General features: G+C 57.9%; 2 protein-coding genes across 8 annotated transcripts; one reads left to right on the forward strand and one right to left on the reverse strand.

Moving 5' to 3' along the window:
* Positions 1–218: 218 nt before the first annotated feature.
* PLCD4 (phospholipase C delta 4) lies at positions 219–10,034 on the forward strand. Of its 5 annotated transcripts, XM_084209383.1 has the most exons (17): positions 221–313; positions 2,900–2,952; positions 3,222–3,458; positions 3,939–4,167; positions 4,391–4,520; positions 4,997–5,228; positions 5,623–5,824; positions 6,092–6,236; positions 6,657–6,809; positions 7,171–7,311; positions 7,668–7,824; positions 8,230–8,346; positions 8,605–8,783; positions 8,912–9,047; positions 9,117–9,266; positions 9,394–9,509; positions 9,688–10,034. In XM_084209383.1, exons 2-16 carry the CDS (start codon positions 2,928–2,930, stop codon positions 9,498–9,500), a joined length of 2,340 nt encoding a protein of 779 aa, XP_084065509.1. In that variant the 5' UTR covers positions 221–313; positions 2,900–2,927; the 3' UTR covers positions 9,501–9,509; positions 9,688–10,034. The 5 variants fall into 5 exon arrangements, with proteins under 5 accessions (XP_084065510.1, XP_084065509.1, XP_084065508.1 ...); XM_084209384.1 differs by having other exon boundaries at positions 219–313; positions 3,300–3,458; positions 9,394–10,034; XM_084209382.1 differs by having other exon boundaries at positions 222–313; positions 9,394–10,034.
* A 221-nt stretch (positions 10,035–10,255) lies between these two features.
* On the reverse strand, positions 10,256–20,234 carry ZNF142 (zinc finger protein 142). Of its 3 annotated transcripts, none has more exons than XM_084209010.1 (9): positions 20,093–20,234; positions 19,333–19,652; positions 18,163–18,786; positions 17,666–17,926; positions 16,393–17,205; positions 15,985–16,162; positions 12,147–15,351; positions 11,144–11,249; positions 10,256–10,796 (listed from the first exon to the last, which is right to left on the reverse strand). In XM_084209010.1, exons 2-9 carry the CDS (start codon positions 19,613–19,615, stop codon positions 10,297–10,299), a joined length of 5,970 nt encoding a protein of 1,989 aa, XP_084065136.1. In that variant the 5' UTR covers positions 19,616–19,652; positions 20,093–20,234; the 3' UTR covers positions 10,256–10,296. The 3 variants fall into 3 exon arrangements, with proteins under 3 accessions (XP_084065136.1, XP_084065135.1, XP_084065137.1); XM_084209009.1 differs by having other exon boundaries at positions 17,666–17,929; XM_084209011.1 differs by lacking the exon at positions 20,093–20,234 and having other exon boundaries at positions 17,666–17,929; positions 19,529–19,622.
* Between the last annotated feature and the right edge of the window lie 22 nt (positions 20,235–20,256).

The raw sequence follows: 20,256 nt of genomic DNA on the forward strand, positions 1-20,256 counted from the left end.
ACCGGAGGATAAGAATGGGGGCTCGACCCCAAACAAGGGGCGCCGCAGGATGCTCCAAACCCTGCCGGCCCCTCCGCCGCCTTCTTTACCTGCCCCCCCCGCTCCGCCTCGGGAGTGGCGTGACCTTAATCCGAAACGACCTTGAGAGGCAACGGCAGCGGGGCGTGCGGGGCCGGGGGCGCCCCGCGGGGGCGGGGGGCCGGGGGCCGGGGGAGGGCTCGCTGCCCAGGCGGTGCCGAGGGGCGGGCAGCCCCGGCTCCGTGCGGCTGCTGGCGGCGGAGCACCGGCGGAGCGGAGCGGCAGCGGAGAGCGGGTACGGAGCGGGCGTCCTGCGGAGGGGAGGGGGCGACGGCGGGTACCGGACAGCGACCTCCAGGTTCTGGGAGCCCCTCTCTCGGGCTGCGGTGCCCGGAGCGCCTGCACGGTTGGGGTGGCGCGGGACAGAAGTGCCGGCGATTTTGCGTCCTTTGCCATAGGGTGTGATTTGTCCCCTGAGCTCCAAATTCCTTGGGGTTTGCCGCCCGATCCCGGAGCCCCTAGTCGGTTCCCCGCCTTACCTCCAAGCCCTTCTGCCCCCGTCAGCTGCCGGCTGAGCAAAGCTCTAGGACAAGGGCAGTTTGTAAGCACACCGGGACAGCGAGGTGTGGGGGGGCTGAAGGGGGGTGAGGGGTCATCTTTCCCTGTTCTGGCACGCTCACCCCTACGGTGGCATTTTATTCTGCCGGGCTGCTCTGCACTGGAACGGCTGGGGACCGCTCACACTCACTGGCCCTCCAGCTCTCCTGGGGCATGTCGCCACCGGGAGAGACGCTGCGATGGCTCAGAGTGTGCTGGGGTAGCTGGGGCTGTTCTGACAGCAGGCAGCTGCCCTGCGGGAAACTCTCGCGTTGGGTTTCTCCATATCCTGGCTCCCCTCCCGCTTGGCTCAACAATGTAATTCAGACTGGGGCAAGGGAGCCTGCATGGGGCCAGGCTGTGAGGGGCTCATGGCATCCCTCACACAACAGGAGAGAGCAGAGCAGATGTGTCCTTTCACCCACATGCTCTTCCTTCTGCTTCCTTGGGTTGGAAGGGGGCATCCCTTCTTTGCTGCACTTGTGGGGAAGGCACTGCTCCGTGGTTGGGACTGGGAATGCTTGAGCTGAGTGCTGGGAGCCTGGAAGGGGTGGCACTGGGGGAGAAATTTAGCTCCAAACTCTGTGTGGTTAATGGGCCCAAGAGCTATAAGCTGCCCCTTTGTATGCTGCCACCTTGTACACATGCATGGCAGGGTGCCAAGAGGACAGAACTGTTGGTGGCACTGAGCCCATCTTTGTCCCAGTCCAGCATGTCTCCCAGCTTCTCCAGTTCTGCTGCCACCCCAGCTTCCCTAAGACATGCCCATCTCCCTCATCTGCTATGGCACAGGGGCTGCAGAGCTGGTGAGCACCTGGAGCTATGGCCCTGTGAAGTGGCTGTGCCAGGCTGGGTGTTGCTGGAAAGCAGGAGAGCGCAGGCAGATGGGTGTCTGGGGTGGTTCCCCCTGGTTCCCTGAGGGCCATGGGGTGCAGGGGCTGAGACCATACAGTGGGGGGTGGATGTGGGGCACTCCTGGAGCTGTGCTAGCCAGCATCAGGGCACCGACTCTGACGGGCACAAGAGGAGCACAGGGCGACCCCCCATTTTTGAGTGCAGACACTCCAAGTCTTGGGTCAGTGGGTCAGTGCCCTGTGGGTTGGATGTGGGGGGATACAGGCACTGCAGCAAGTCCTTGCAGTCCGAGCCTTGCAAGAAGGACCAGTGTCAGGAAAGCACAGCCCCAGCACTGGGCACTACTGGAAGGCATTTGGGATGGCACCCCAGCTACTCCATGTCTCCAGCAACATGTGAGGTCCCCAAGAGTGGACAGACAATCCCTATGTGCCCTGAGGACAGTCAAATAGCCATGACTAGGGTGTTTCGCAAGAGCAGGGCCACAGCCTGGCCAGTGCTGTTCTGCCCTGCTGAGCACATGGAGCAGGGTGGCTGCTGTCTGGCCTGAGAGCCCACAAGGGTCTGGCAGCTGGGCTTGGCAGCTGCCTGCACGCTGACGGCACCGGCTATTCCCAGCCCTGCGTGACCGATGCCTGTGCTGAGTCAGGGACCCAGGGCACAGCTGCCACCCCTGCACCCTGGCACAGAGCCCTTTGCTCCCTGGGACCCTGGGTCCCCTCCTGCACCCAAACCCCAGCCCACCAGCTGTGGCATCCACTCCTCCAGAGCCCAGCTCCAGCACCTGGGTGACCGGCACATCCTGTGATTTGTCAGCGTAATTAAAGTCTCAACAGCCTAATCAAAGCCTCATTGTCCAGTAGTATTTATAGACCTCCTCACTGCCATGTGCTCCCTGTACAGCTGTGGGTGCAGTCACTGCCTGGGGTGCTGGTATTCCCTGGGGAGAAGCTGCAGGAGCTGAGGGTCATTGCTCTTCCTTTCTATCACAGCTGTGCCTCTCCCTTACTTTCAAATTTGCTGGCTGGGGTTGTTTCCTAGGTGGTGGGGGTGTTCTTTGACACTGCCAGAGCAGTTTTTCTTGGTTTAAGGCGGTGCTTCTTACCTGGGAGCAGCAACTTGGAAGCAGCAGGGCTTTAGTACCCGCTGGGCTGTGGGGTGTCAGTGCTGGCAAGTTTTTCTGTTTTCCACCAACACCTTTTGAGCTCCGGCTTCCCGGTAACACAGATTAATATTTCATGAGTATGGCGGTGTGAACTCGACACTTAAGGAATGCAATGACCCAGCAGGAGACAGACACAGGTGCGCTCAGATGAGGGCAGGGACACACACACACACCTCACACGCATGTGGGTATGGCTCAGCAGGACCTGGGCACAGCACGAGGGTCTGACCTTGCTTCCAGCCACCTTCTCTCTTCCCTCCCCAGCAGCGGCCAGCGTGGAGAAGGCAGAGCTATGGCATCGCTGCTGTGCAACGCCCGTGAGTGCCCCAGCGGAGGATGGGTGCAGGGCAGGGCATTGGGCCAGCTGGATTTATGCTGAGGCAAATCTGGCTTCTGGGTTGAGCTTACCTTGCTGCACTCAGAAGCATACCTACCCCACCGTGGCCATTGGGATTTGGGCTTGGAAGCACCAAGGGTGGATGGGAAGGGTTGATGGTGAATTACCCTGTGCACCTCTTGCGGTGAAGGGATTGTTTCTGATTCGTCCCTCCTCCCTCATGGATTGAGGGACCATGTGTGACCCCAGAGGTGAGAGGAAGCAAAGTACCAGGGTGCAGGGCCTGGATACTCCCACCCTCAGTGATGCAGCCCACACTGCCCCCAGGCATCCAGCTCACAGACACACTGGAGCAGATGCAGCAGGGGACTCTGATGCGCAAAGTCAAGTCCAAGAGCTGGAAGAAGCAGCGTTACTTCAAGCTGCAGGAAGACTGCATGACCATCTGGTACCAGTCCAAGAGGACAGGCAAAACTGAGTCTGCCTGTGAGTACCACTTGCTGTGTGTTATCAGTAGGTTTCAGAGTGAACAGGGATGTGAAGGTATGGAGATTCTTGGGCCATGCCTGCTAAGGGTGCTGGCGGATTGAAGAAAGATGCTGCATGCATGTGTGATCTTTTCTCACCCACACCTCTCCATGAAACATCCTGCCCCCCGCAGGACCCGTGGGTAAAAAGGGCTGAGTAGAAATTGCAGCTGATACAAATGGAGGCTCTGGAATGCCAGCACGGGAGTAAGCAGACAGAGGGGCAGATGGATGACTGGCTGACTTGATAGTTCAGTGGTTAATGGATAGATAACTAGTTCAGTGGATGGATGGATGGATGGATGGATGGATGGATGGATGGATGGATGGATGGATGGATGGAGTGGAAGAAGGAATGACTGGAAGATGTCTGTGGGCAGTGCCCCTTGCCCTGTGGCCCTTGTCTCCTACAGACAGGCCTGCCCTCCCTCTGCCCCAGTCTCCATCAGCGATGTGGAGACGGTGCGGGAAGGGCACCAGTCGGAGGTGCTGCAGAGCGTGGCTGAGGAGTTCCCCCCGGAGCGCTGCTTCACCATTGTCTTCTACGGCCGTCGCGGCAACCTGGACCTCGTTGCTGGCTCGGCAGAGGAGGCACAGTGCTGGGTACAGGGCCTGCGTCAGCTCATCGAGGTGGCCACCACCATGGACCAAAGGGAGAAGATAGACCAATATCCTTCCTGAGAGCAACACTCTGCCCCTCACACCCATTGCTGATCATCCCCCAGGCCCTGTGTCTTCAGCCTTACCCCAGCATGCGTGTAGCTGTTCTGGGTCTCACCATCTGCTTCAATGCAGGGCACAGGAAAAGGAAAAGATTCCCTCTGATATTACCCAGCCCCTCTTCTCATAGCTAAGGTCCTTTCCCTTAACATTTGCCCTGGTTTGTCGCACATGGATTCGTGACTGGTTCCAGAAAGCTGACAAGAATAAGGATGGGCGCATGAACTTCAAGGAGGTGCAGCGTCTCCTGAAGATGATGAACGTGGACATGAATGAGGATCATGCCCTGAGGCTCTTCCAGGTAAGCACTGCACCTGACAGCCTGGGGGAATTGGAGAGGGACTGGAGGGGCTGGAACAGACTGTGCAACACCTCCTTGCAAAAGGATCTGGTCACTTTCATCCATCCATCCATCCATTTGTTCGGCCAACTACCTGTTTACCCAAACAAACACCCATTTGCTCATTTATTTGTTAAACTAACACTCTCTTCCTTCCTCCCATTCATTTGTCCATCCAGCTGCTCATCTGTCTACCCAGCTAACCAGCCAGCTGCTTTTTTATCCCTCCCTCCCTCCCATCCATGCATCAGTCCACCCGACCAGCCCTCCATCTGCCCATTCATCTATTCCCCCATTGATCAATGCCTGCCACTGCCACTGGCATGGGGTCTCAATGAGGTCTCTTTGGGGTGGGAGAATCTTCCCACATCAACTTTGGTCGCCAAGACACCCTGTTGTGCCCCATCTGGATGCTGAGCGAGCTCCCTTGCAAACAGGATGCTGACAAGTCAGAGTCGGGGACGCTGGAAGGGGAGGAATTTGTGCTCTTCTACAAGGCTCTCACACAGCGTGAGGAGGTGCTGAGCCTCTTCCAGGAATACTCTGAGGATGGAAAGAAGCTGACACTGCTGGAGCTGGCGGATTTCCTGCGGGAGGAGCAGCTGGAGGATGAGGGCACAGAGGAGCTGGCCATGGAGCTCATTGATAAATATGAACCATCGGAGACAGGTGAGAACTGGCTCAGTCATCAGCTGTGCTCTGCTTGGGGGCAAGGAGGGGTCACAGACTCACAGCCCCATTTCGGAAGCATTCCCAGCCCCATCCTGGTGCGAACGGAAGACTCACCAAGGTGTGACTGGGGTGCAGTTCCCCTTTATTTGGTCCGTTCCTGGACCATTTTGGTGTAGAAGGTTGACCACCCATGGTGTGCAAGCACCAGCTTTGGGATCCACTGCCCACCTTTCCAAAGTTACTGCCCTGCTGCATCTTTCTGTGCCCCAGACTCTGGCAGCAGCTGTGGCCATCAGTTTAGGGACTCTGGGAGCCTCCAGCAGCCCTGTTTGCCCCCATTCTGCCTCCTCCATGTCCCTGGCTGTTGCTGAACCTCCCCCTGTGCCTGCAGCCCGGGCCCGCCATGTGCTGAGTGCTGATGGGTTCCTCATGTACCTCTGCTCCCTGGAGGGCTCCATCTTCAACCCCCAGCACAGGGGGCTGTGGCAGGACATGAGTCAGCCACTCTGCCACTACTTCATCTCCTCCTCCCACAACACCTACCTGATAGAGGATCAGATCCGGGGCCACAGCAGCATCGAGGGCTACATCAGGTAAAGGGACTGCTCCCTTCCAGCTGCCCTCCAACACCTTCCCACCCCAGTGTCATGTCCTGAGCAGCTCCATAGGGTAAAACCCAGAAGCTCCTTTGCTCCTCTGCAGTCCAGCACTCCTCTGGCCATGCCCTGCATGCAGTAGCATCCCCACCCTTGGTGGGTGTCCCCTGGTCCCTCAGGGGTGACACCCACAGGCAGAGGGGAGGGCAGGGAGCTGGTGCCCTGGATGAGTGCAGGGTTCCAGGGGTGACAACCCATCCCCAGGGCTCTGAAACGTGGCTGCCGGTGCCTGGAGGTGGATTGCTGGGATGGGCCAAATGGGGAGCCCATGGTGTACCACGGCCACACCTTCACCTCCAAGATCCCCTTCCGGGAGGTGGTGAGCACCCTGGGGAAGTACGCCTTCAAGGTAAGGCACCCTTCCCCAGGTGCTGGTGGTTGTGGGTGGTCCTCAGTGGGTGAGGATACATGGGTCCCTGGAGGGGGAGTGGTGCTGAGGCTCACACACCTGGTGATGCAGCAGGACTGGTCACACTGCGGGGAGGAGGGTGGCTGTTTCACTTTCTGGGGGATAGCACTGGGGGGTCTGACCTACAGCCTGCACTGTGCAGTGCCAGGGGTTGGAGGGTCATGCAGACATGGACTGTTGGGCGTGCAGGGGTGAGATGGGATGTGGGGGATGCTGGGGGATTGGAGGGGTATGAAGGTCTCAGAGGAGAAACAGACACAAGGGGCTCCATCCTGGCACTGATTATGCCTGGATGAAGCCTTTGTGAGAGCCCACCAGCCCCACCAAGGCTTATTTCCAGGTGTGCATGTTGCTCCTCAGACCTCGGACTACCCGGTGATCCTGTCCCTAGAGAACCACTGCAGCATGGAGCAGCAGGAGGTCCTGGCCCAGCAGCTCAAGGACATCCTGGGGGAACAGCTTCTCATCACTACCATCGATGGGCATGTCCCCACCCAGCTCCCATCCCCAGAGGTATGGACAGAGCACAGCTGTGCAGGGCATCTCTGTCCTGCCTGAGAGTGTGGTCAGGAGGTGGATCTGCTGTTCAGAGAATAGGCCAACCTGTTCCAGCATTGTCCTGCTCCACTGGAGCATTTGAGGACACTGGGGGTGGGTACTGTGTCCTCATGTTCACAGAAGTGCCAAGGCTGTCCCCAGGGTTGTCTCCCCATGTCCTGCAGAATCAGACAGCAGGGCAAAATCCTCTTACCCCATCCCCTTCTGAGTGCTGAAGGGAGCTGGCCGTGCTGGCCTCCAGCCGTGCAGGATCCCAGGGCACAAGGCCCAAGGAGGCACTGGAGGTCAAGGTGCTTCTCTATCCCCAATCCCACAGGAGCTGAAGCACAAGATCTTGCTGAAGGGCAAGAAGATTGGGCGGCTGGAAGACACTCTGGATGGGCCAGGGGATGAGGCTCCTGATGTGTCTGACGATGACAATGGGGCGGAGGCAGAGGAGGAGAGGCGGAGGGCAAAGGTAAGTGTCCAGGCTGGGATCCAGGTGGGAGAGCTGAGCCCCTGGACACAGCTATGAGCTGTGGTGACATTTTACTGCATAGATGAGAGACAGAGACTCTAGAGACATCACCAGGCAGGGAGGACAGCCTTTTCTGCCCCTGGCCATGCCAGCCCTCTCTTTGTTGTGGTGGCAACATATTGGAGGTCCCCTGCTTGCTCTATTTCTAGCAAGAAGACTGCTATAGTAGGGATGCTGCACCCACCAGCACACCCCCGGCTGCTCTTACCTGCCCTGGCTCTACAGCCCCTGGCCTGGGTCAGTGCTGGTGGATGGTGCTCCCATCAGGAGGGACCCAACGTGGCTCTGCCTTGCAGAAGGACAAGGAGACCTTGGCACAAGCATTGTCTGACTGTGTCATCTACTGCAAGAATGTGCCCTTCCGGGGCTTCCAGGAGGCCCGCAGCCATTCCCGGCCCTCTGAGATCTCCTCCCTGTCTGAAGCCAAGGCCAGGAAGCTCATCCGGGATGAAGGTGAGATAAGGGGGGCAGTGGCACAGGCTGACTGGGACAGAGTAGAGGGGGCTGACGCCTTCACATGAGTAGTGCCAAAGCCTCCTGGCACTGGGGTTCCCTCCCTGTCTGGGAGAAACAAGGTCCAGTGGGGCTGTAGTGTGGGGTTTGGCTCCAGTAAGTGATGAGGTTATTGGCTTAGAAAACAAGGCAGGACGTGGATTCCTGAGCAGGGAGAGGGATGAGAATTGGTGGGTGGATGGGTGGATGGACAGATAGATAGATAGATAGATAGATAGATAGATAGATAGATAGATAGATAGATAGATAGATACAGATAGATAGATAGATGGATGGACAGTACATGTGGGTGACTGTACAGGCCAGAAAATGACCCCACAAGTGGGCCTCCTGCTCTCTCCCTAGGAAATGAGTTTGTTCGCCACAATGCCTGGCAGCTGACACGCATCTACCCCAGCGGGATGAGGACTGACTCCTCCAACTACAGCCCCCAGGAGATGTGGAACGTGGGGTGCCAGATTGGTATGCCCGGGGTGCAGGAGGGCTGTGGGCTGGGGAGAAGCCCCAAGTCCTGTGCTAAATGCCACTCTCAACCCCATCTAGAGCCATGTCAGGTTGCCAGCTCTTGCACTGCCCTGGGGGTCTTCAAGCATTATCACCTTATTCCCCTATGCAACTCCACATCTCTCTGGCTGTGGGGACAGGCTGGTTTTCAGCTCAAAGCAGAGTTGTGGTATCTCCAAGCTGTTCTGAACCCTTTTCCCTGCCACCTCCCTCCAGTGGCCTTGAACTTCCAGACAGCTGGCATGGAGATGGACCTGTGTGACGGGCTCTTCAGCCAGAACGGCTGCTGTGGCTACGTGCTCAAACCACCCTTCATGAGGGACGAGGAGACTCTCTTCAACCCCAGTGACCCCAGCAGCCGGGAAGGCCCCGGCCCCATCACCCTGACAATCCAGGTACAGGGGTGTGGAGAGACCCTGGGGAAGCTGTGACAGTGTCCTGCTTTGGTCCCAGACAGATGGGGACACTGTTGGGCAGTGTGCTGGAGCCAAGGAGCCTCATGAAGACAGATTTGGCCCTGCAGGTAATCAGTGGGCAGCAGCTGCCCAAAGTGGCCAACAGCAAGGAAGGAGCCATCATTGACCCGCTGGTGCGTGTGGAGATCTATGGGGTCCCTGCGGACCAGGCGCACCAGGAGACCAAGTACATCGAGAACAATGGTGAGACCCACAGCAGCACCCTGGCCCCTGCTGTCCTTCACTCTCTCAGCACCTGCTCTCTCTTCCCAGGGTTTAACCCCCGCTGGGATGAGACACTGCAGTTTCAGCTCCACGTGCCCGAGCTGGCCCTCATTCGCTTTGTGGTGGAGGATTATGACAAGACTTCCAGGAATGATTTTGTGGGTCAGTTCACCCTAGCATTTGCCAACATGAAACCTGGTGAGTAGCTCCCGCCCAGTGGTTTTGGGTGCCCAGAACAGCCCTGCAAGCATGTCTGGGGCTCAGCTGGGTACTAGAGAGGAGGGTGGGATTCCAGTTAGCCAGAACCTTGGTGTCCTTCCTGCAGGATATCGGCACATCCATCTCCTCTCAAAGGATGGCACCAGCATCCCACCCTCTTCGCTCTTTGTCCACATCCGCATCACTGAGCCACCTGGCCCTGAGCAGGACTGAGCTCATGGGGTGAGCAGCACCCAGGTGGAAGCCATAGAGCCAGCTCCAAGCAGCTGGGGCTACAGAGCCAACCAACTTGCCCTCTTGTTGACCTGTTTCTGTCATCCCCATGTCATTGTTGCTGCTGTGATTCCCTTTGCAGTAGCCTCTGAGGGCTGGGAAAAAGCACTGACCTCCCCTTTTCCAGGTTCAGGATGCTGCTGCCCATGCATGAGTGTGGGATCTATGTCAGTGCAGCTCCCTGCACTCTCCACAGGCACCCTGTGCTGGCCCACGGTCAGAGCCTCACTGTGGAGAGGAGGAGAGATGGTGTGTGGCCCAGCTCTGCTGCAGGGGCTGGTCCCCTCCCAGTCAGGGGAGCAAGGCTGGAGCTGAGCAAACCCCAGGGCTGGGCACAGCTGGGAGTGGAGTTGGTCCTCACTGCCCCCTAACCCTGCAGAGCCCCATCACATCCCTTGGCCCCTACAGCCCCAAATTACCCCTTATCCCATCCTTTCTCTGTAAGCAACTTAATAAATTGTTCAGTGACAAACAGGTTGGGGTCTGGGTGCAGTAGTGCTGGGGAGAGATGGGGAGCTGAGCTTGGGTTTGTGCTCCCACCTTGTGGGCACTTGGCCCACTGTTCACACAGGGGTTCCAAGCAGCACAAAGAAATTATATTAAAAGGAACTGAGCAATTCCTTTTATACAGTTGTGTATTTTACAACCCATATACATATATGCCTGTATATACACACACATACATCTCTGCAGCAGGCCCGTGCCACCAGTGCCCTAAAGCAGTCGGGATTCTTCCTCACTGTGCTGTGCCATCCTTCTCTGCAGGGCACTCTCCTTCTTGCTCCATCCTGGGGGCCCCCTTGGCCTGGCTCTCCTTCTGCACGGTGTGAAGGTGCACGGTGTGTGTGCTGGGGTCCTTTCCCACCCCCTGGCTAGGGTCAACAGCCCTGTGCTCAGGGTGATGCCGCTGGATGTGTTTGATGACCTGGAACTTCTGCTTGGCCTTGTAGGGGCAGTAGCGGCAGAAGAAGGGGTGCTCGTTGGTGTGGGTCAGGTAGTGGTGGCGCAGGCCAGCTGCCCAGCGGAAAGCCCGCCCGCAGGCGTTGCACACATAGGGCTTCTCCTCGCTGTGCTTCTTCAGGTGGGTCTTGAGGAGAAAGCGCGTCTTGAAGGCCTTGCCACACTGCTCGCAGATGAAGGAACGCGCCTCCTGGTGCCGTGTCTCCTTGTGCACCCGCAGGGCGTCCGCGCGGTTGGTGCAGTACTCGCACTCATCGCACCGGTATGGCTTCAGGCCTGTGGCAACAGGGAAGGGGATGGCACCGGGAATAGGGCACCGTGCTCTCCAGTCCACGGGTCTCCCCATCCCTGTGACAGGGATGCATCAGTCCCCAGCGACTTTTCCCTACATCCCATTTTGTTAGCAGGCACACCAAGATCCCCATTTCCAAGGCACCAAATAGTGCCTGGGGTCTGTAGGCACACTTCCCTCCCACCTGTAGAGCACTGCCCCCACCCCATTAGCACAGGATAATGTGCTGCCCCTAAATGTCCTCCTCTGTCTCTAGCTGGGCCACTAGCAGAAAAGAAGCCCCAACACCCTCCCCAGTGCTCAGCAGCTTACCTCAGTGGGCAGCACTCACCCGTGTGCTTTGTCATGTGGTACTTGAGCTGGTTCACCCATTTGCATTTGTAGCCGCAGTCAGGGCAGAGGTATTTCCTCTCCTCCTTGTGGATCCGCATGTGATACTGGGCAGGAGGATAGGGTCAGGATGAGACCATGTCCCCGGCCCTGGGGATGTGCAGGGCTTGGGTGGCAGTGAGAGGCTCAAAGACAGTTCTGAAATCTCCAGCTGCACAGGGCAAGGAGGGCTGTGTGCTCGCTTGGCAGGCTATGGGCAAGGGGGATCCACACCAGACTCAGGACGAGATCCCTGTACTGCTGAGCTGCTCTGTCCTAGCCTGTGGCTGGCACAGGCTTTGCTCCCCAGATTGATATGCAAGGCAGAGTCAAATTAAAAACCCAGCCCAACAGAGCTGAGCACATTGCACAGCCTGTCCCAGGTGGCCCCAGGAGACTCCAGCTCAGCCTGGCCATTAAAAAAGTCAATACTTCTTTTAGCAAAACCAGACTATTTCTCCCTCCATTACCCCATGCCTCCATCACCCACGCATTTCCTGTTCTAGGAAAAGCCCTTCACCATGCATCAGGATGCTAATCACCTACAGCAACAAGGGCAGGGTCATACTCTGCTTCCAAGAAAGCTAGAGGTTTCCCTGCATCCTGTCTAACTGGCACCACAGAGTATGCTGAAGCCAGCAAGCAGCCAAACTTGGCTTTGAATGGTGCAAGGCTGCACCCAGAGAAAGCCAGAGATGTCAGCAAGAAAAGAAGTGAACTTAGACGGCTGCTACTTTCTTGCTTTGTTAAAAGTCTCCCTTGCCCTTAAACTGCAACAACAGAGAAGAAATATACTGTACTGACAATGACTTCTATCTGCTTGACTCCTATTTCTGCTCAGTATGAGCCATTGAACACTAAGGATGAAACCTCCCCTAAGGAACTCCTTCCCCAAATCCCTGGGGCTGGATGCCCCTCCAAGCAATGCAGATGGAGCAGGGTACATTCCCAAGCAGAGCTCTTACCTTGAGACGCGAGGGGTCAGCACAGGCATATTTACAGAGGTGGCACTTGTAGGGCTTCTCACCAGTGTGGATGCGGATGTGCCATGTGATCTTTTGCCTGTTCTTTGTGGTGTACTCACAGTCTGAGCACTTGTACACGCGGGTGCCCCCATGGCCCTTCATGTGCTGGTCAAACACAAGCTGGTGCCGGCAGGCAAAGTCACAGAAAGGGCAGTGCAGGGGTTTGTCCTGGGGCGCAGCCGGCTCGTGGCTCTCCATGTAATGCCGCACCAGCTGCTGCCGCTCCTTGGCTGCAAAGCTGCACAGCTCACAGCGGTGGCTGAAATGCTGCGTCTTGTGCTCCTCCAGTGCCTCCCGGGTGGCAAAGGTCTCCTTGCAGGTGCCGCACTCCAGGTGTGGGTGCTGCTTCTGCACGTGGCACTTGAGCGTGGCCTCACTGTGACACACGAAGTCACAGCGTGGGCAGCTGTAGGAAACCTTCTCCTCGTGCCGTCGCAGGACGTGCTGCTTGAGGGCTGTCTCAGAACTGAAGCGAGCCTCACAGCGGGAGCAGCCAAAGTTGAGCTCGCCATGGTGGCAGCTGTTGACGTGGCGGGTGATGTCATTCTGCAGGTAGCTGCTGTAGTCGCAGAGCGGGCAGAAATGGGTGGGTGTCTTCTCATGCACGCGCAGGCGGTGGATGCGCAGCTTGGAGTTGGTGCCGAAGGTCTGGCTGCAGATGCCACAGGCGATGCGCCCCACACCGGTGTGCAGGGACTGGTGGGCCTCCAGGCGGTAGCGTCGCGTGGTGCTGAACTCACAGTAGCGGCACTTGTGTGGCTTCACCCCCTCGTGCTTGATGCGGATGTGCTGCCGCAGGCACCGGGCCTGCTTGCAGGTGAACTCGCACTGGCGGCACTGCAGCTGTGGCCGCTTGCTGTAATGCTTGCGGTGCAGCCGCAGGGCTTTGGCCACCTTGGAGGTGAAGGGGCAGGAGGTACAGCGAAACTCACCCAGGGTCACGCAGCCCCTCTTCTTGTGAGTCTTCATGGCCCGTTCCTGGTGGCAGGTGAAGGGGCAGGTGGGGCAGGAGAAACGCCTCCTCTTGGGCAGGGTGGCTTTTGGTGGGGCTGTATCCAGTGGGAGCTCGCTGGTCTGGTCCTTCTCAACACTGAGTGGGTCCCCCTCAGGGAGTTCAGTCCTTTGGGGTTCGTCCTGGGGATTCACAATGTGCTTTTGAGCACAATGGCTCTTGAGGGCCCGTCGGGAGTGGAAGGTTTCAGGGCACTGGGAGCACCAGAACTGCTCCAGGTTCCGGCAGCCATCCTCCACGTGCGAGGTGATGGTGGTGACACGGGAGCACACAAAGGAGCAGGCATTGCAGTGCAGCTTCCCTCCCTCCAGTCGGTATTTCTCTGAGGGTTTCCCAGGCTGGGTGGCATCAGCAGCTCCACCTGGCTCAGTTCCACCCCCTTGCTGGGGAGGCTCTTCTGCCACCTCTGTGCTGTCACCCAGCAGGGATTTCTCAGAGGCCTGACAGCCTGATGTCTGTGCCCCAGCCAAAGGAATGCCTGCTGCTTGTGTTTTATCAGGTAGCAGGTCAGCTTCCCAAGGGCTCTCAGCATGGCCTGACTCCTCTGAGCCTCCCTTCTCGCTCCCTGCTGTTTCTGTACCATTATCACCAGGCTGGTCTGCAGATTGGCACAGTCCAGGGGCTTCCTGATTGGTTGGTTTAAGGATCTTGTTGTTCTTCAGGAGAACAGGGCACTTCTTTAGGAGGTGGGTGTTGAGTCCCCTCTGCTGCTTAAAGCTGGCACCACACTCATGGCACACAAGGGGGGCCCGGCGGCTCTGGCAGCTTGCTTTGGAGTGCAGGAACATGGATTTCTCCTTCCGTGTGATGTATGAGCACTTCTCACACTTAAAGACCTGGCTCTCCGACTGCACCACCAGCATCTGCACCCTGCCCTCCAGAACCAGTGTCTCTGCCTGCTCTTTGTCCTGCTTCCGTAGAGCCTTCAGCACTGACTCTGAGCCACCCCTGGCATTGTCACCGGAGGTGGGTGCATCCTCTGGGACAGGCAGGTGGCCCTGTTCAGGTGCCTTCAGCATACTGAGCCAGGCCTCGGGCAGCTTGGGTTGGCTGTTCTCTCTCTCCTCAGCGTCTGCCATGACCTTGTGGTGGTCTGAGCATGACCCCTGAAGGTGGCCCATGTCCTCCTTTAGGGTGTCTTTTCCCTGGTTGTCTCCTGCCACTACACTGCCCTTCACCACCTTGTCTTCCTGTACATCTACCTCTTCCTCAAAGTCTGGGATATCTTCAAGTGTATTGCCACTGTCCTCCAAGCCAAGGCCATCCTGGGAGCCCAGCATCTCATAGGCTACAGGAGGCTCCTTGCAGGACAGCATTTCCACGCTCTCTGGCTGGGTCACACAGGCTTCTCTAGTCAAATTCTCCAGGAGAGGGTCAGACGAGACATTCAGTGCCTCCAAGTGCAAAGTGCAGCTCTCTGCCACATCTTCAGAAACAGTGAGCTCAGTAGAGCCTGCAGCAGCATTTCCTTGCATGCAGTCATCTTCCAGGGCATTGCCAGCAACAGGACAGCTCTGCTCCCCCTCGCCTCTCTCTGCCTCGCTGTTGCTCTCTGGTGGAGTGGCATCCTGCTCAAGGAGGGGCACCATGAACACTTGCTGGTAGCCCTCTTCTCCCTGGGACTCCACCTGGGATGGCTTCTCCTTCATCCACTGCTCCTTGCCAGGGAGGGGGGAACTGGCATCCACATGTAGGGCTGCACCAACCTCATAGCCAAAGAGTGCCTCAGATGAGCTGATCTCCAGCTCCTTGCTGGCATAATTTTCCAGCCAGTCCTTGTCACCAGGAACGTAGCCATGAATCTTGCGCTTATGGAAGAAGAGGCTGGTGTTACTGAAGGTGCAGTATGAACAGAGGGCACAGCGAAACTCCTTCTGCTTGGTGTGCTTGCAGTTCTCATGGTTCAGCAGTGCCTGCTTGTACTTGGTCTGGTAGGTGCAGTACTGGCACTGGAAGACAGGTACCTGGTAGTTCTGCGAGTGCTTTGCCTGCATGTGCTTCTGCAGCTCGTACTTGCGCTTGCAGGCGAAGCCGCACACCTCACAGATCAGACTTTTACCCTGGTGCCGCAGCTTGTGGCTGCTCAGCTGGTCAGCACGGTGACACCGGTATGAGCACTGGTTACACTGGTATCTGCAGGGACAAGCAGAATCGGTCAGGCAGCACAAGGAATTGGGGCAGGCTAGGCTTCATCAGGCACGCTGAGCTCTCCTTCCCCATCCCCGACAAACAGGGTAGGGGTACTGTTCCGTTTGTGAGATCTGACCTTTGCCATCCAGACAGCTCTTACCACAGGCAATTCCTCCCTGCTGCAGCCCTTGGTACTGCTGGTACTTTATACCCCCAGCCTGGGGACTGGAGATAGATTACCTGAGTACTCCATACAGTGACTGTGTCAGACACGCACTCTCACACGTGCACGCCAACAGCACTTCCAGCATCCCTGGAGGCAGACTAGACCCAAAGGAGATGATAATCTGGCAGTCCTGAACAGGCCTTGACCCACAAACATCAGCAGAGCAATGAACCCAAGCTCAGAGTTGCACCTCTGAGGTAATGTACCTCCTTGGTGGCACAGAGACACCAAAAATAGCTTTGCCTCCACAGCATCATGCTATAAGTTCAAAACCTAAATTTCTTATGTACCAGAAAGGGCAGGGCAGCCATGAGAAAGTCTGGCACACAGTGCAGCCAGAAGCAGACCCCTGGGAACAGGATGTGGGGAGCCCTGACTATGCTGCCAGGCCAGTGGAACAGGGGTCTTACCGGAGATCTCCAGTGTGCTTGCGCATGTGGACGTTCAGGTAGTGCTTCCACTTGGTGATGTACCCACACTCGGTGCACATGAAGTTCTTGTCGTTGGAATGCGTCAGCATGTGCTTGGACAGGTAGCTCACATCCCGGCATGTGAAGTCGCAGAGCTCACATTTGTGAGGTTTCTCTCCTACATGAAACACACAAATGCCTTCAGCATGACAGCCAGATAAAGCAACATGGCAGGGAAACCAGCTCAGCAGGGAGCATGCAACAACTTCAGGCGAGTGATTCTGAGCTGGCAAAACTGGTGGTGGGATCCAGGAACTCTGACCCAGCCCTCCCTGCCCGCCCAGAGGTGGGACAAGACATTTTCCCCATCCCAGCTCAGCTTTTGGGACCCCTACGAGGGACACCCACCAGTGTGCAACAGCATGTGCCGGATGAGCACCCGCTTGTGCGCTGTGGCGAAGGCACACTCAGTGCACTTGTGGATCTTTTCATTGGCGTGCATCTTGCCCACATGGTCATGAAACTCCACAGGGTTGAAAGTGGCATAGGGACAGAAACTGCACTGGAGCTGCTCGCTGCCTGGGTGGCCCTGCTTCTTGTGCTTGCGGAAAACGTGCTTGTTGGAGCAGATGAAGTCACACTGCTGGCAGTGGAAGGCATAGTGGGTTTTCCGGTGAGCCTCCATGGCCTCAGCTGTGCCAAAGAGCAGCGAGCAGGCATGGTACTTGCACTCCACCGCCTTGATGCCATGAGCATCCTTGAGGTGACGGACAAACTCCTTACGGTCCTCTGCACAGTAGTTGCAGTCCCCGTGGAAGCAGCTCAGCCTCTTGGGTTCAGCTTTGTGAGTCTTCAAGTGCTCCTTGAGGGCCTGGCTGAGCCGAAACTTCTCCTCACAGACAGGGCAGGAGTAAACATCGGAGTAGAAGTTGGAGATGTTCTCGTGCATGCTGGCCATGTGGCGGTTGAGAGCGTTCTTCTCCACTGAGCTGTAGTGGCAGAGTGGGCAGCGATGAGCCTTCTCGCCTGTCTCCCGCATCATGTGGATTTTCAGCTTGCTTTTGCTGGTGAAGTACTTGTGGCAGTTGGGGCACTGCAGGCTGGGGTCAGGGAAGTGCAGGTGGAGGTGCTCTACCAGGTGGGTCCGCTTTTTGAAGCACCGCTTGCATTCGGGGCACATGTGGGTTTTGTAGAGGTACTCAGAGCCTTCTGCAACATCCCCTGGGGGAACAAAGGAGGGGGGAGCAGTTAATAGGGAAAAGATGGAGAACATAGGCAGATGTTCTGTCCCTGCTCCAACTGTGCCAGAATGAGGGTTTATACACATGTGCAGTCACACAGCCACCACCCACTCAGAGGGACTGTCCCCATTCCAAGCCACCAGCACACTTCAAGTGAGTTCTTTTCAACTCAACACAGGCAAAGCACAGCCTACATCAGGCCTGCTCAGGTGCCCCTGGTCCCCAAAGCCAGGCAGACCTTTGCCTAAAACCGGCAGCCTGCGTGAACAGGAAAAGAAGAGATGTATTTGCTTGGGCAGAGGTTGGGGGAACAAGTGCACTGGGACATGCAGGAGATATGAGGTCACCCACCAACCTGGGCCACATTTCCCTGCTAGCCCTGAGGATGTGGTGCTTGTTCACAAAGCCTGAGCAGTTCCTGGTAAGGCCCTGCATCCTACCTTTGAAGTGCTGTGCCTGTGGTACTCCAACTTTTCTGGGAGCTGTCTTTCCATCCTCTTTGGCCTCGGCTTCACAGAGGCTCTCGCCATCCTCCTCTGGTGACTCATCCCCACTGCTGTCTGAGTCCTCTTCTCGAGCTGATGCTTTCTGTCCCTTCAAGGAGCTGTCCCCAGTACCTACAGGCTTTGCTGGCCTTGCTTCTGCTGTGCTGGCTTTCCAGCCAGGGTGGCAATCACCTGGCTCCTCCTGCCCTTCTGATGCTGCTTCAGTGGGGAAAGACAAGAGATCATCATGTTCCATGCAAGAGGAAGCCACCCACACATATGCAGAAAAACCACCTGGCTAAGATGGAGGGCACAAACTGCTTCAGGGAGGCACAAATGCAGGGTTCCCAGCCCTCCAGCTTCATCCCCCACTCTCCCAGCTCTAACTGGGATGCACAGACACAGCCAGCCTCTGCAGCACCCACAGGCCCCAACCCCCCACCCAGCCATACCCGACGGCAGGATGCAGCACTTGTAAAGGCTGTGGGGGTCGCCGGTTGTGGGCATCCCAGAAGGGGACTCTGTGGTGTGACCCTTCCTGTGCTGCCAGAAGAGCTTGGCATTGGCTGTGATGAAGTCGCAGTGGGCGCAGTGGAAGGGGAAGTGTGTCCGGTGGTGCTGCTCCATGGCCTGGCGGCTGGAGAAGAGCAGCGGGCAGGCCCGGCAGGCGCAGGACACGGGGGAGGCCCCATGCAGGTGGCGCAAGTGAGCGCGCAGTTGTTTGCGGTCCTCTGTGGTGAACTGGCAGCCCCGCTCGGGACAGGGCAGGGCTCCCGACGGAGCACGGTGGGTCTTGAAGTGCTCCTTGAGTTGGCCAGGCTGCAAAAACGCCTCCTGGCAGACGGGGCACAGCAGGCACTCGGGAACAGAGCCCTCCTGTGTGCTGGCTCCAAGCAGCTCTGAGCCCCTGGGATCACTCTGGCTCTCACTAGCTGAAGCCAACAGTGCCCCTGGGAGTTCCAGGTGCTCTTGGGGGGGCAGCAGCAGGCACTGGTGCTGGGACAGCAGAGAGGGCTCTGAGAAGCTCTGGCCACACCTCTCGCAGAAGTACAGCTCCACCACTTTGACCAGAACCTCTGCAGAGAGCAAGGGATGAATGTTAGAAGGAGCTTTTTCCAGGCCCAGAGCTTGGGACTGGTGGGTCAGCTCCAGCTCTGGACACGGAGAACACATCCCTCTTGCCACAAATTACATTCTGGGAACCACATCCCCCATAAGAGGGGAAATACCACCACCCAGGTGGCCAGGATAACCAGTTTCCGTCCCTTTGCACCTTTGAAGCATGCAGAGATGAGAGGCTGGCTTGCCCCCATTCCTGTTAGGATGTCCAGTGCCCACACTGGACCCACGTGGGAAGCATGCTGGGGGGTAGCAGTTCAGGTGGAGATCTCTGCCTGGTCCCTACTGACAGCCTGGAGCAACCCCGTCATGCAGCATGCAGCTCTCTCAGTCACTCTCCCCATCCACACACCCAGTCGGTGCCAGGTCTGTGCTCAGTGGTGGCACCAGACTCATGATGCAGGGTCAGAGATCTGAGGGCACCTGGGACAGGGACACTGACCAGACCTCTCTAGCTCTGCTGACTGCAGTGGGGCCCATTCTGCACTCCCTGCACCCCATACCTGTGGCACTGGCCGCGTTGCTCAGTGTCACATTGCCAGCCACTGCCTCGATGAATATTTCCACATTGCTTCCTTCAGCGTGAGCCCCTTCCCCAGGCATCGATGCCTCTGCCAGCAGCAAATCTTGGCTGGCAGCCAGCGGGGGTGTCCCAGCCAGACCAGTGCTGGCCACACCAGGGCTTCCCACGGCTCCCACCTCTCCTGGTGTGGGCAGGAGCAGCTCCGAGCACAGGGTCTCCATCTCCCTGCTGGCACCCTCTGATACAGTCACTGCTGCGCTCATTGCACTGCCTTGGCGCTGGGCTGGATGACCTCTCAATCTGAAACAGAAGAAAGCACTTCAAATGAAGGACATCCCAGAGCCCAAGAGGATTTTGGGGAGCAGCAAGTCTCGAGGCAGGGTGTTTCAATGCTGGCTCCTCTCTGCTGTGCCCCGAGCAGGCTACTGGCAAGCCCTCTGTCACGGGGTAGACAAGAGTGCAAGGACACCTGTACGTTCTCCCCGAGCCCAACATCCAGGGCTTGCTCCCTGGCTCCAGCTGGGCCGGCCCCCGAGCCCACCCTCAGAGCCATGCCCAGCCTACAGCCAGCAGGTGCCCCCATGAGTCCCGCCGGGCCAGGCTCCCCCCAGCCCCTCGCCTTTCACCCCGGGCTGTCCCCTGCACCCCCAGCCCCTCACCCCAGGCTGTTCCCGGCCCTCCCAGCCCCTCACTCCTGACGCCGAACTGTCCGCGGGTGTCCCCAGCCTCTCGCCCCTTACCCGGGGCTGTCACCGAAGTCCCCTCAGCCCGGGCTGTCCCCGCCGCCCTGGGCCCCTCTGCCCCGGCACATCTCGGTGGTGGTGTCGGGCGGCGGAGCGCCGCCCTTTGTGCCTCTCGCGCAGCCGCTCTGCCCGGCCCGGCCAGCCCCGCTCTATGGTGCGGC

Source organism: Fringilla coelebs (genome assembly GCF_963513975.1).
Source record: "Fringilla coelebs genome assembly, chromosome: 7".
Taxonomy (NCBI): Eukaryota; Metazoa; Chordata; class Aves; order Passeriformes; family Fringillidae; genus Fringilla; species Fringilla coelebs.